At 44.7% G+C, this 15415-nt stretch overlaps 1 protein-coding gene across 23 annotated transcripts in view; it reads left to right on the plus strand.

Annotated features, from left to right (window-relative positions):
• Positions 1-15415, plus strand: part of r3hdm2 (R3H domain containing 2) — a 41075-nt gene that overhangs the window by 13469 nt on the left and 12191 nt on the right. For all 23 annotated transcript variants that reach the window (XR_003751380.1, XM_028997622.1, XM_028997635.1 and 20 more), the window contains 9 exons: positions 7139-7339; positions 7942-8164; positions 11663-11704; positions 12481-12570; positions 13317-13434; positions 14355-14433; positions 14660-14719; positions 14939-15079; positions 15230-15338. Coding sequence is in view for 22 of the 23 variants with exons in the window: in XM_028997622.1 (XP_028853455.1) it covers positions 8000-8164; positions 11663-11704; positions 12481-12570; positions 13317-13434; positions 14355-14433; positions 14660-14719; positions 14939-15079; positions 15230-15338 (804 nt within the window). In the remaining variant the exon portion in view is untranslated. The remainder of the gene's footprint in view (positions 1-7138; positions 7340-7941; positions 8165-11662; positions 11705-12480; positions 12571-13316; positions 13435-14354; positions 14434-14659; positions 14720-14938; positions 15080-15229; positions 15339-15415) is intronic.

Here is a 15415-nt window from a genome sequence, read left to right on the forward strand (position 1 = left end):
TTGTCCATCCAAGGCCGAGTAATCAAGTCACTGTTAGTTTCAATTTTCTTAGTTTTCCTAAACAATCTTCTCTGAGGTACTAAAACAAAATGCTTCCTGTTCAAAACCTTGTTTATTGAAATTATAATTATTTTTTTTTTATCCCCAGCCCATGTGAAAACGTCTGAGTTCATAGTTAAAACTTCAAAAGTTCAACTTGTACATTATTTCTAACATTGCAGGTGGAATTTTGAGGAATTTCTTATCTGATATCTTGATTCTTATCTGATCATTATGTATCTTTATGGATTGTGCTACTGTCATTTTGCTGATTTCTTTCTCAAATAGGGCTGAGTGGCCATTTTTGATCAGACTTAATTATGAGTGGGAGTCTGGATAGGGAGAGATCTCTAAAGCTACTTGGCGACTTCCTTTAAAGTGGCTTAATTTTGTTTGTTCTTCTGCATATGGCGATGCATACGTCTGTGTGTCACCATTGATGTCACTGGTGAGAGGCAGTCCTCCTGTGTGGGTGGGATTGCAGAGGCTGGTGGAAAGCCTTGTGAGTCACTGTCCACATGAACGCATAAGAAACATTGTGTACAGATAGAGATTTTTTGTAGTTGTAATCAGCCATTTCGAGATATGTTTTTCATATAACTGTCATGGATCACGTTTTTAACATTGCCGTTGGTGACCTTCCAGTGCCGTCTCTGCACAGCAGGGTGAACGGGACAACGCAGCATGACCAGTTTGTGTAGACCAAGGACAGATGCACGGAAGTCATCACTGACGTTTTTAGTCAACACTGCAGAATTCACTGAATTCTGATCACAGGTCATGTGAAATTATTTTTTTTTTACAGACTGAATTTTCGAAAACCAAATAACATAAACAGCCGAACGCAAGTGTTGAGTGTGGATATCAATTTGTTTATTCCCACGCAGTCTTTTGTAATCATGTGGCAATTTCCCATTTTATCTCCTTGTAGGGTTATGAACAGTAGATTTTATGTGTACTCCCTTGCTTTGATTGCTCTAAATTAGAACTAGTCGCGTTGTGGCTATTGCTATATAACGGGGGGTTTTAATTGAGAGTTTGGGGAAAATTTCACGTCCCCATTGAGAAAACACAGCAGATGGGCTGCGGTTGGCGCATCCCATGTCTTACAAGACATTGATTTAATTTCACTGTAATCTTGACCAGACTGGATTTGCTGCATAGGTGGTGAATTACATTTACGATCCATCCGAATTAGTCCATCTGTAGCCCTGAAAGGCGTATTGTTGGTTTGATCAGAACACAAGATCAGCAGCCTGGATATTTCCACCGTTTACAGACTTATTCGTTTTGATACCCAGATTGAAATTGGGGTCATAGTTCAGTGGGTTTTCAATTGTCAGCATTTAAAAAAAAAAAAAACCTGTTCCCATGAGCCCTCCTGAAAAAAAAAAAAAAAAAAAAAAAACGAAATAGTTCTTCATCCAAATGAGACCCTGTTAAGCGGAGAGGGTTTTTAATTATAATCACTCCCATCATAACTGAAATGGATGCGGTGGAGGTTCTCTGGTGCAGATCTGGTTCTGCGCCTTGCTCTTCGGTTCTCAATCACTCCCTGGAGAACACCAAACGGGCCTGGAAGCAACATTCCAACTTTTTTCTCAAGGAGGCCCTTTGCGTTTGCACCACGTATCTTCCTTTATAGTCCCCGCGTCTACCTTCTTTTCTTCTGCTCCCCGCCCACCTGTTTCTATAAAGGGAAATTACTCACTCTGTATGTGCCAGTTGTCAAACCTGCACAACGGCATGCTAACTCCAGCTGCCCATTAAAAATGGGCGCGGCCCAAATCGCCCGACTTCGCCCGTCATGTCGGAGCGGCCCTGAAGGCCACGGCTTGTTCTAACGTTATTGTGCCCAGTCACGCTTCAGACGGGGTCACCCCAGGCCCATTTTTCGTGGGTCCTGGCCCGTCACACCTGTCTGTAACGGGCCGTGTGGGAATAGACCGGGAGCGCTGATGAGTGTACCTCGTATAAGATCGCTGCTGTGCATTTGAGGGTGGGAGGGGGTGTGTGTGTGCAGGATAATTGGGGAACGGGGGTGTGGGGGGGGGGGGGGGTGATGAAGGTTGGGGGGTGTAGCAGGAGATTGCAGGTTTTTCTCTTGGTGACAGAGCTCTGTTTCCATGGAGCTGCCTCCTCCATTGGTGCAGCCCCGGACCAATGGCACGTCGGCAAAGAGTGTTTCATCATTGAGAATTTTTTCTTCTTTTTCCCGATTCTCCTCCCTCTCCTTTGCTTATGTTGACTCCCAGCTCGTTTGCTTCCCTTTACCCCAAATGCGAAGAAGCAGTGGAATTACATAAGGTCTGCAATGTAAGCTTGAGCAGGCACAGATTTCATCTTGACACACACACACACACACACACACACACACACACACGCTATCCCAGTTTGATCCCGACTATTGTGCAAGATGCACACCGTTCAGTCAGTGGAATGAATGAAGTGACGTTCTCTTACATTTTGTAGTCAGCAGCAGCATGACGAGTTTTTGTGCCCTTGGGCCTGTTGAACCTTGCTGTCCTTCCTAGGACGATTTCTGTTAGGAACAGTCCAGCGGCAGGAGGCACGCAGGACCGACAGTAGAGAGGACAATATCTCAAAACTCCCGAATCAGCAGAGCTGTTCTCTACAACATCATCATGATATTTGCATAGATGAAGAAGAAAATCCCATTTATTCCAAACTGTTAATAAGATGAGATTGTCCTTTATTAGTCACACAAGTGGGAAATTATTAGTTAGTTTTTCTGCCAGAGCTAAACCCGCTTCTCACGCACATTTTTAAACGTTAACACACAGAATTTGTGTGTGTGTGTATAGATCCGCATACATATTTTGTCTTGTCCTATTACCACCCCTGTTACTATTAAATGCATTCTGGGACCAACCCATGATGGATTACATGACTGTTGCTAAAGTCATTTAATCTTCCTCACATTTGCCTGCTTTCGAGACTAAGATGATCATTGACGTTCACTTCACCTGTCAGCATGTCTCCCGTCACCCACAACTCGCCCCCGTCTTTGGTGCAACCTTTTCCCACGATGCACTGGCTGGACCCCCCTCAAACCTGCCCTCTGCACACCCCTGTCCCTCCTCCCCTTTCCTCCCTACCCCTTTTCTCTCTGTCTTTATGTCTCCTCTTAAATTGTCAGGCCTGCTGACACTATCCTCCCACTCACAGCCCACTCAGTCCTGGTGGGACGAGCTCTGACTCATATTCTCTCTCTCTCTCTCTCTCTCTCTCTCTCTCTCTCTCTTCCACCCTCCCTCCCCTTGTCTCACTCTCCCATTTCTTCATTTCTCTTGTTCTCTCAGCACCCCTCCTCTCCTCCTCCATTCCTTTTTTTTTTTTTTTTTTTTCTTCTTCTTTCTCTCCTGCCAGCACTTTCTTATAAAACTCCCTTCCCTCTGCACTGCTGGACCACGCCCCCTTCTACCTCCATTCCCGCTCGGTTCTCCTGTTCTCCCGTCTGTGTGAAAGGACGTGTTGTGTTAATCACCTTCACATAACACGTTGAGTGTGTGTGTGTGTGTGTGTCAGCAGGATTTGCGGTGTTATTCTCCGCGGAGGAGGGTGCGCGTGTCGAAATGAGTCTCCTTGAAGCACCTGCTTGTGAAAAGTCTTGTCGTTCTTGTCGTTCTGTCGCAGATCGTGACTGCCTGTAGGGCAGGGAAATCCTCTTGTGACGAGAATGCCGATGCACGCGCCCCAACAGCGGAGTGCGCCGCGCGCCCTGCGTCGTTAAGCAGGCTGCAGAAGCAGGCCACTGCGGCTGAGGAGCGCTGAATTTGGGTCATGCCCACACCCACCCCGCCTCTGCGTGAGCGCGAGCATCGTGCTCCGCTACGGCAACGTCTCCATTGAGAGAAACCCAACAGAGAGACCCTCTCCGCTCTTACTGGGCCGGTGGTGGCACGTCGACGCCCAGAATGCACCTCCAGCCCATCTCTCCATGTGACGCTGTTGAGCTGGACTGTTGGACTTTCTTCCGGGTTCGTCATGCAAGTGTTCATGTGCTGAAGGCATGACCACGATTTCAGTGTTCTTTTTCTTTCATGCATCTAGGAATATTAAAATGTCTCATGCATGTCTCATTTTTTGTTATATATACAGTACCAGTCCACAGTTGGGACACACTTTCCCAGTCAAAGGTTTTTCTTTATTTTTCTTGTGTGTTAACGAATATTGACGAACTAGCCAGCTTTTGCCATTTAAAGACTTAGGTTTGTTGGTATGAAGGTACAGTGAAATAGCCCTATGTCACTTGCATATGATGGCCAAGAATAACAATGGAGAAACAACCATCCATAATTACTTCAGGACATGAAGGGGAAACTGAATGCATGTTCAGTGCAGTTGCAAAGACCATAACATGAAACTGGCCTCCAGATGGTTTAGGACGGGTTGGACCGCAGAGTGAAGGCAACCAGTGCTCAGCACCTCTCCTTCAAGACTGTTGGAAAACAATTCCAGGTGACAACATGATTGAGAGAATGGCAAAGCTGCCATCGAAGCAGAAGGTGGCTGCATTGAATCTGGTTTATATGTATATATGTATTGACGTACGGGTGTGTGTGTGTGTGTGTGTGTGTGTGTGTGTGTGTGTGTGTGTGTGTGTGTGTGTGTGTGTGTAAATGTATGTACGGATGTGTGTGCGTGTAAATGTATGTACGGATGTGTGTGCGTGTGTGTAAAAAAAAAAAAAAAAAAGAATATATATACACACACACACACACACAAAGATATATACACACACACACACACAGATATATATTTATAAAAAAAAAAAAAAAAACACACACTGTGCAGTAATGACCAAAGCCAGACTTCTGTGCCCCAGCGACAGGCAGCATGAAAATATAGCCCCATATGTTGATCTGGAATGGGTCCATCTGAGAGGGACGGGAGGCGTTGCTTGGTTCTCTGCTCTGGTGCCTGTTATGCAATAGTAATCTGAGACCACAGACACAATGGTGAATCACCGTCTGTTCTGTCGTCGGCCTCGCAAAATAGCCCCATGGGTGGGTGCGGGGGGCTTTGTGAAGTTTGTCAGCACCAGGTTATGGTGGATGGTAGTAGCCTAGCAGGTATCACACTCGCCTGTCAAACCCCACTTACTACCATTGTGAGCAAGACGTGTCTCCAGGGGGACTGTCCCTGTCACTACTGATTGTAATTAGAATGTAAATGGGGGTTTTTGGGTTCTTTCAGATGTTTTAAGGTGGTGAATGCTAAGCACAAGTCTTTAATGGCTCAAATGAATGTGTTTAAGAATGGCAAGGAATTCTGGGTATTATTAGTGCACATTGCTGTTGGAGGGCATCTGTCGGTGTTTTATTTTTAATATCACCCCCCCTTTCTGCCCTCTCCCTCCCGCACTCTCCACGCCTATGGCAGCAGCTGAGAATGACGTGTGGCGTCTCCTTGGCAACCCGGTGTGAAAAGGGGAGGGGGGGAAAAAGTCGAGGGAGGGCTTGGAGAGCCTGGGGTGAGGGGAGGAGGACTGGAGTGGCGTCGGTTCATTCATGAGCGTCTTTCGGTTCCATTCAGTGTCGGCCAGCCACCCGTCGGAAAGGTGCGGACTCATGCATTCTTGCACCGAAACACGTTTCAGTTTGACCTTTGACATAGCCCAGTCGGGTCAGAGCATCTTCTAAACGTGAGAGGTCTTGTATACGCACTGGTCTGTACATAACAGAAGAACACGTTCGTAAAATAGCCATGTGAGCATTGGACTGTTGGCCACGAGGTGGGTGGATTATGGGTGATTTTTGCCTGCTTCGTGGTATTTTGTACGTGTCTGAATCGTGTGTGCGTGTGGTTTCTTGTATGTGAGGCGTGAATGTTTGATTAGGGTTATATAAGCGGGTGGGAGTTGTGCCCATTGATGCAGTGCGGCTCTGATGACGTCTTTTTCCGCTGCTCCGCCTCAGTCTTCCCCCACTGCGGGAATCCCAGCGTTCTCGCTTCCCCCTCTAACCTCTTGCGTCATCCCTCCAGACCTCCTCTCCTCGCGATCCCTTTTTTTTTTTACGTCTCCGTTCCACATTCTCACTCTGTTCCGTCCATCTGTTTCCTTCCCTCGCTTCGCCCCTTCCCCCTCCGTCTCCCTGCAATGTGACGTCAGAGGCAGGGAGTCTCCCTGTGTGACTGTCTCTCTCTGCAACTCCCGCTCTGTTGTCCTCTAGCATCTGATCACCAGCCATGACGGGTATTTAATTTGTGGTGTGTGTCAATAATAAATCATATTTATTTAATTAGGTCATCTTTGTTCCTCCCCTCTTTCTCTCGGGACAATGGCAGGTCCAGGCTGGGCAGTGTACGAGACAGATGGTCAGAAGGTCACTAGGTTTCTGCTCGCAGGATGCATGCTCTTACACTCTCTCTAACACACACACACACACACACACACACACACACACACACACACACACACACAATGAGAGTAATGGTGTTTGTGTGTATAATGGTGTGTGTGTGTGTGTGTGTGTGTGTGTGTGTGTGTGTGTGCGAGCTGTACTCAACGAGTGGTGACACTGGATGGATCAAACGTATTTTACCCCTGCGACTTCTACTGAACCCCACTGTACATACATACAGACCCAATTATAGATTGTATGTTATGGTTGACAAGCATTAGAGAAGAATTACATTGTTGGAGATACATTACATTCAAATTAATAAGAGGAGTTTTATTGTAACACGCATTTTGCTAAATACTTACGTCTCCAGTGAAGGCAAAGTTGAGTGTAAGGAGTACCTATGACAACGGATCCTATGGCAGTGGTTGGCCTAGTGCGTAAGGAAGCGGACCCGTAATCGGAAGGTTGCCGGTTCGAATCCTGAGCCACTGAGGTGTCCTTGATCAAGGTACAGTGCCCACATGCTGCTCCACGGGCGCCTGTCATGGCTGCCCACTGCTCCCTAAGGGTGATGGTTAAAAGCAGAGGACACATTTCACTGTGTGCCTGTGTGCTGTGCTTCACAATGAGAATAATTTGACTTCCACTTCAAAATATTGAACACGGTTGACCTCTGACTTTAATGCACTTTTGAATTGATCTCCCCACTGTCTGCGTCTTCCCTTTAGGTGTGTGTGTGCACGATGCTGAAGCAGTAAGGCCCGTCCAGCGAGCTGTGTGTTCCGTCCCCGGTGCTTTCCCTTGCTATGGAATGCCTTCAGCCTGCCCCCCGGCCCCCCCGACTGCTGTAGGATCCTTCCTCTCTCACCCCTGCCACCGGGCCAAGGCACAGGCCTCCTCATCCTCACTTGGTTTCTCTACAGCTTCTGGTACAGCATTGCACTCGCAACACTTAGTCACATTCAATCTTGCTAAACATCTTCCTTATTATGTAGAGCCAAAGATATGAGGAGAAATATTTTTCCAATTATTTTGCAGGATATTTAACGTGCAACGACAATTGAAAAACAGTCATAATGATGTTTTTGATGAATATGCTATGTGCAGCTGTAGGTGTTTGATTTGACTTTGTGTTCCAGTCGTTTACTTAGTTATAGACGCCTGCCCCACTTCTGGGAAATCGCCACAATTATTTTCGAGAACCTAATTCTCCGTTAAATTAACTACTTTAATCAGGATTAGAGTAGGAGCTGTAGCTGTGGGATTGATCCTTCATATCCATGGTGACGCACCGCACTTCGATCCCAGCGTTTCCAAATGTAAAATTATAGAGATGTTCTGAAAAGTTCGGGGTGAGTCGCTTAGGTTTTTGTCTTCACTTACTCTTGTATTATGGCGACTGCAGTGTAATCGTAGCCAACAGGCTTGTTGCAAGAGTTTGAAAAATAATCATAAAAATTCAGAAATAGCACCAATCTTTTCTGTGCCTCTGTAATATCATGAGGAATCTCGTTTCGCATCTCTTCCGTAGCTCCTTCTGAGGTTCTTTGTGCCCGGTGTGTCCCCTCCTCCTCCTCTCCCCTGGGACGATGTCGATGAGCTTTGGCCCAGACATCCAGAAGGAGGGGGAGAGCGGCCTGCTGAACGATGCAGTGCTGGGCAACAGGGGCAAAGTCGCCGTCCAGCCATCCCAGGTCAAAGAGGGCAGTGGAGATGGACTGGAGCCCGAAGAGTGTCCCTCACAGGACTGCCAGGTGAGTTCCCAGTCCCTGGATCCCTAGATCCCCAGATGTAGGCCATTTTGCTAATTCCAAAGGATCATTAAGGTTTTAAATCACCTGCTCAGACAAGGCTGTCACTTTTGTGGTGGCACAACTTTACATTGCTCATGTATTATTTCCTAAATCAATGCACAAATGCAAGCAGAAATGAGGTAGTCAAGCTGAATTTGTGAACTGTTATTATTCTGCCAAATCCCAGGTGTGAATTTTTAAAATTGTTTCTTTTTTTTTTTTGTCTCCAGCTCTTTATATTTATCTCTTTCACAATTTGTGCATCTGTTTAGCTTCGGCCATCCACTATGGCAGGGCCATAGAGGAAAGCCATATAAGTCAATATAAAATGCAAAATAAACAATAATTCATTTATAATTCATAGCATCTGTACACATTATGAATTATTATTGATGTGCTAAAGTGTCACTAAAGTGTGCATCATTAAACATATAATCCTATGTTAATTACAAACATTTTAATTCTCTTAATTCTTCTATACTGATTAACTGACTCAGATTATACAGTTAATTAAAGTTACTTTGACAGTGAATTTTTTTAAAGTATTTTTAAATGACACCTGATATATTTTCCAGGTTTACAATGGGCACTCGAGCTGTGGCAGTCATTCACTTATTTGTGTCCAAACGGGGTCTGAACTGGGCAGAGCACTTAGTAAAGTCATCAGGGATTCCAGCAGAACCCTAATTTAGGTGCAGCGTCTAGAAAAGCAGGGCGATAAATGTGTCCTTGTTTGCATGTCTGTCCTCTGCTGACCAGACCTGACAACTCAGTCCGCACATCCCTCCATTTGTCTTTGGCTAGGTTTTATGGGAAGCCTGTTTTGGCCATTGCTCAGACATTTGTCAACCAGCTGTTGCCGCCTGATTTAATGTGACTTTGGCACTAACCCAGGTTCTGTCGTCGTCTTTTATGAACAATTGGCCACCGTTATCTTGTAAAAATGACAGTAATATGGGCTGTAGGATTTTCAGATGTTTTTACTATGGTATGATGTCGCTGATCTGATTTTTTTTTTTTCTCAGCTGTACGGAGGACGTTGTTTAAAGAAATGGAAAGGAGCAAGTAATAAAGGGATGAAAATAAATAATGCGCTCTGTTGCGCGATGCATGATTTCACTGTCACTTGATGACTGAATTGCAAGCAGTGGTGCTGAAATTAGTCGTATAAACAATGCATAGCGATGCGGACGTGGACAATATTGCATCGATGCCGTGCAGAACATAATTGATTACATCATAGTGACGTTGCTTTGTGGTTTTCTGGTGCCGTTATTGAAATTCTTGTTAAAAAGTAGTGCCGGCAGGGACTGTGGCGACCTTGCTCTTGCACCGCGGTCATTTGTGTGCCGTGACGTTTTTTTGCGCGACCAGTAGAATTCAAGTTCTGCACCTTGAACTGCTAATTGAAAGTGCAAATGGAATTCAATAGGGCTGCAACTAATGATTATTTTTTGATTAATCGTAGAATCGGATAAAAAAAAAAAAAAAAAAGCATTCATTTCCAACCCTTTATTCAAAAACAGAACCAAAATCTTTAGAAAGTGCACAAACACGTTGCTCCTTGAGCTGTTATGATAATAATAATAATAAAATAAAATAAAAATGGACTAACACAAAAAACATACACATGTATGCTTTACATCTGCCAAATATATACTTTTTTTTTTTTTAAATAAAGTGCCACCTGAGCTGCCTGAACGATAAATAATTTATAAAAATATAAAGAACAATACAAATCAGAAAATTTTACAGGATTTGTTTGAATGTCAGATACATTTACTAGACACATGAAATAGCATAAGAAATTATGTCGTATTTTCAGATAAAACATCTCAAAATTAAGTGATTGTTTAAAACAAGCAAAATTATCTGTCAATGGGGTAAGAAAACTAATCTTAATGAGATATAATCTCAAACAGAAGTTTTAAGCATCACTTAATTTTGTCATGCCATTTTTCTTGTCTAGTAATCTTGATTTAAGACTTTTAGATATTTGGACTGGAAACGAGACAAAATGACTAGGTAAGAAAAGCTTTTTTTGCAGTGTAGCTATACATGACAACAGATTGAAAAATGAATGGTCCAAAAAAGGCTAGTGAATAAAAACATGTCTTTAGTCTTTTAATGCAAAGTAACTTATAGCACCCCTGCTTTACTACTGTTATTTACGCGCTAACGCTAACTTGTCATGCCTGTCAAGCTGGATGACGGGTAAACATTTACATTTACAGCATTTATCAGACGCCCTTATCCAGAGCGACTTACAATCAGTAGTTACAGGGACAGTCCCCCTGGAGCAACTTAGGGTTAAGTGTCTTGCTCAGGGACACAATAGGCGAGTCGTCCACGCGGAGACGCAGAGAACAGTCCGAACGCTGTTTCATCCCCCTCCACACCTGTAGGTGGCGCTCTAAGTCCCAGTCTTGGCTAAGATGCCAACTGTGCCAGCCACACAGATTAATGGGTCTCTCCCAGGCGAGGTAAACACCAGCACCAGGGACATTACGTTCCTCACTTCAAAACGGAACAAAAGTAGGATTCTGTAGCGACTTCCCCTGCTGCTGAACTCCCTTCCTCCTCATCAAACACGCGTTTCAGGTGCTGGATCATTGCCGAGGTGCTCCCGTGCCGTGCCATGTCGCTTTTGCATATTTTCGCGCAGATTTCTCTGCCTCCGCCATGTATCTGTCCTCTACCTCCGCTCTTTTTTTTTTTTTTTTTTTTTTTTTGCTCCGCGCTGTCTATGAGGCACCAAACTCTGCTAGCATCTGTGCGCGAGAGAGACCGAGTATGTTCACTCTGCTACGCGCTCAAATATTTTTTTTTTTTTTAATAATCAAACGTCTCCGCGTCGCGCGACATAACGAATCGATTAGGAAATTCGTTGCCAACTCTTTTAGTAATCGATTTTTATCGATGCAATCGATCCGTTGTTGTAGCCCTAGAATTCAAGCTTTTCCTGTACACATTGGGCAGTTCACTTTCCGCATTTTGACATGGTGCCAGTTTGTCACCAGCTAAACTAGTTTATTGTCATAGGTTAATTTCAAAATGCGTAGCTGTTGCCACCTTGGGGACAGATTGGCCAAGGAATCGATCCCGCTACTGTGCGTGTATAGTTGGACAAGGGACAGTAGTGACTAGCATGAGTAAACTGTGCATGGAAACATTAGGCCATCATCTCTGCATAGTGCTAATAATAAGCTTTCATTACTTGTTACTTACTGCCCAGTGTAGTAGCCTAGTGGGTAACGCACTCACCTATGGACCAGAAGACCCAGGTTCAAACCCCACTTACTACCATTGTGTCCCTGAGCCAGACACTTAACCCTAAGTTGCTCCAGGGGGGACTGTCCCTGTAACTACTGATTGTAAGTCTCTCTGGATAAGGGCGTCTGATAAATGCTGTAAATGTTCCAGTCTGTTGATAACTTTTCCTTTTCCTTGTCCTCACAGAGAAAGTCCCAGAACCACAGCCATGGGAGGAAGCGAGCTAAGGTAAGGAGCGGCTGGATCCTGTTGTATAAGCCTGCTGCTGCATCATTAGCCTCCCTGGCCAGGTGCAAATGGCCTGAACAGCCCTAGCAGGCCAGGAGGTTTGAGGGCAGATTAAGGAGTGGCTTATTCCTCCTTATCGCCAGTATTTCTGGACTCGGATGCTCGTACGTGCACACGTGTTTGTTTGTAGTCAGGATCTGATCCTAATTGGATTCTTCCCCCCCCTCTCCTTTTACAGTTTTCTCACCTTGCGCTCTTAGGAGTGTATTTGGGTCACTTGTTTACTGCAGAGAGTGAGAGGCAGAGCACGAGAGGGAGACTTTTTTTTTTTTTTTTTTGACCTGCTTTCTTGTGTAGTAGCTCCTTTCTCACACTAGTTGGCTAAGATGCCAACTGTGCCAGCCACACAGATTAATGGGTCTCTCCATGCGCTCTCATTTTGTTCAGGCACAGCAGCAATGGCACAGTCTCACCGCTTACGTCTATTTCTTGAATATTTTTCTTTTCCTTTTTTTTCCTTTTTATGAAAGCCTATTCATCTGCTTGGGGAGCTTTATTTATTCAAGTTTAAGATGAATCAATCACTGTTATTCTTGGCCTGAATGTTTTGTCGTTTTCAAATCTTGCTTTGTTAATAATAAATACATAAAAAATCTGATTTGATTCATATCTCCCGAAACAAGATATTTCATTCACTTTTTCTGTGTCATGTTCTCTCTTTCAAACCGGTGTGCCCCGTGTCGCACTGTTCCTCCTGGCATCAATTTCTTCCACAGTCCAATGCCAAGCTGAAACTGGTACGGAGTCTGGCAGTGTGTGAGGAGTCCTCAAGTCCATACTCAGCAGATGGACCTCCAGTGACTCAGGTACAGAAGCCAAGACACAAACTTGAAATCCAAGAGGGGACGCCACTTCATAGACGACATCACATAGACACTTGGGCTGTCTCAAATTCTTTTTTTTTTTTTTTAAAAGATTACGATGCATTGATTTTTACGATGCATTGATTCATCTAATGATTCTTTTTTTTTTTTTTTTATTTCCACACAAATTGACGATTTATACATTCTAATAACATTCTAATACATTTTACACATCAGAATGATATGCATCATAAGGTCTAGGTGATTTTACCACAGGTGGCCAACATCAAGAATAGGCGTTTGTAGGGGTTTTACAGTTACCCGGTCTCATAAACCTTTGAAGAATTGAGTGTGTTTTTTGCAGTCAGTCAAACGCATTACTTCTGCTTGCTAGAGCTGCCATTTTTGTTTTGGTTCAGCCGCATCGGCGCGTGTATTTTGTGTCTACGTATTTTTTGTCCATGCAATGGATTATATTAGACTGGCAACCCCTACAGACGTGTTTTAAATCCATTACTTTTTTACAGGGCAGTTAAACAACAAATGTGACAAGAAATGATGCTGACATACTTAATGCCGCGGACCCCGAGGCTGGAAATTATTCATGAACCCTTTACATAATTTATCAAGCCATTTAATAAATAATAGGTGAAACCAGAATGTCAAATGAAGCTTCCGTGCAGTGTGCAGATGTGCCACGTTTGAGCAATTTGGGAACAAGCCGAACAACAACTGCCACGGTCTTTCAGGAGATTATTCAGCTGCACGTAAGCTGTCCTTCAGACAAAGAGGAGGAGAAGTCACCCAAAGATGATTACGAGAATGAGGAGAAGAAAGACAGAACCCCTCGCAAGATGCTGTCACGTGGTGAGCAGACCACCTGACATGCACTCACTCAGCTCATACACTCAAAGCAGTACGGTGCATAAATATACGTTTATATGTCTACTTTCACTCCAAACTTTGTTGGTGGCCTGGTTGTGAATGGATGCTCTATTGAGCTCAGGGGAGATTTAGGAAGCTCTTGATTCATGCTGATGGATGGATTTATGTTTTATGCTTTATAAGTCCGTTCAACAGTTATTTCAGCTTTAAGGTGAAGTGATTATCACTTGTGATACACAGCACACTGTGCACACAGTGAAATTTGTCCTCTGCATTTAACCCATTACCCTGAGTGAGCAGTGGGCAGCCATGACAGGCACCCGGGGAGCAGTGTGTGTCACCTTGGTGGATCGGGATTCGGACCGGCAACCTTCTGATTACGTGGGCCGCTTCCTTAACCGCTAGGCCACCTCTGCTTTGTCATTTACCGTGACCGTGGGAACACTTCTTTACATGTTTGTAAATTTGGTAATTTTGTGCTATTAGCTTAATCTTCAGGATGCATTTTTGAAACCTTTTGGCCATTCCTAAGAGCCAACAGGATGTGCTGCTATTACAGTTTCCCCGATTTAAACTTTGTGTTTAAACTTTTGTAATGACGATTACAAAATGCCCATGACTCAGCAGAGAGCAGGCCTATTTAATTGGCATGGCGAGCAAGGTCCTCTAAACCTCAGCATCGCTCCTAGTGTTTATTATACGCCACGAGTTCAGAATGCTTTAATTGACTCGTGCCATGGCTTGGACTGCTATGAACATCAGACCACCAACTGTCTGATGGACGGAAAATAATAATGGCGGGCTGAAACAGTCCATTAAAAGGCCTTACAGGTCTCTTCTGACCGCTTTTCTTGGCTGTGAACTGTGTTCTGTATTTTTTTATTTTTTTTCCCTTCCTTCAGACTCCAGTCAGGAGTACACCGACTCTACCGGCATTGATGTGCACGAGTTCTTGGTCAACACACTGAAAAACAACCCCAGGTATCGTATCACCTGTCCTTTAGTTGTGAATTCTGGCCTCCTTCAGATCACGTAGCATGACCGGGCAGGCCTGCGTCTGCTGCACATCCCAAATGCCGTAGTGAACGCCAGAGGCCTCAGAAATCTGTGGCGCCCATTCCTAGTCAGGAAAGGATTTGATGCAGAGACCCTTTGATCTTTGTTGGGAGCACTTGGCCCGTTCCTCATATCTCCCCCTTTTCAACAGGGATCGAATGATGCTGCTCAAACTGGAACAAGATATCCTGGAGTTCATTAATGACGACAAGTGAGTCGCATTCAGTCAGCCGCTCTGGCCCGATTTAAATTTAAATTGGAGGCTGGTGTAATGGGATAATAATACTGGGAACACTTAAGTGCATGCCTTTCGTTCATGCTGCCAGCGAGGTTCAGTTGTTGGCCGGCTGCAGTGGTCGGCCGCTTAGTGTTGCTCTATTGTTGAGTGCGAATAACTGACTGCTTGCCGTTTGCCATCTTACGCCTGCAGTAATCAGTACAAGAAGTTTCCTCAGATGACCTCTTACCACCGCATGCTTCTGCACCGAGTGGCGGCCTACTTCGGCATGGACCACAACGTGGACCAGACCGGCAAGGCCGTTATCATCAACAAGACTGGCAACACGCGCATGTAAGGGCCACCTGGGAGCATGTTGGCTGCCGCCGGTGCAGTTTATTCACGCCGTAAAAAACGGCACGGCACTTGACAGCTTAGATTCATGTGGAAAAGGACGACTTGTCTACTTGACATTTTTCTAATTTCTAACCCAATTGCTCACAGCCCTGAGCAGAGGTTTTCAGAGCACATAAAGGACGAGCGGAACATGGACTTCCAGAAGAAGTTTATACTGAAAAGGGACGATGCCAGCATGGACAAGGATGATAATCAGGTGAAATACTTTTTGAGCCATGTCTGTCTAGTGCAGAGCCATGTCTGTCCTGCTTCCAGAGGCCTCTCTTTCAGTTA

Source organism: Denticeps clupeoides, chromosome 12, assembly GCF_900700375.1.
Source record: "Denticeps clupeoides chromosome 12, fDenClu1.1, whole genome shotgun sequence".
Lineage (NCBI taxonomy): Eukaryota > Metazoa > Chordata > Actinopteri > Clupeiformes > Denticipitidae > Denticeps > Denticeps clupeoides.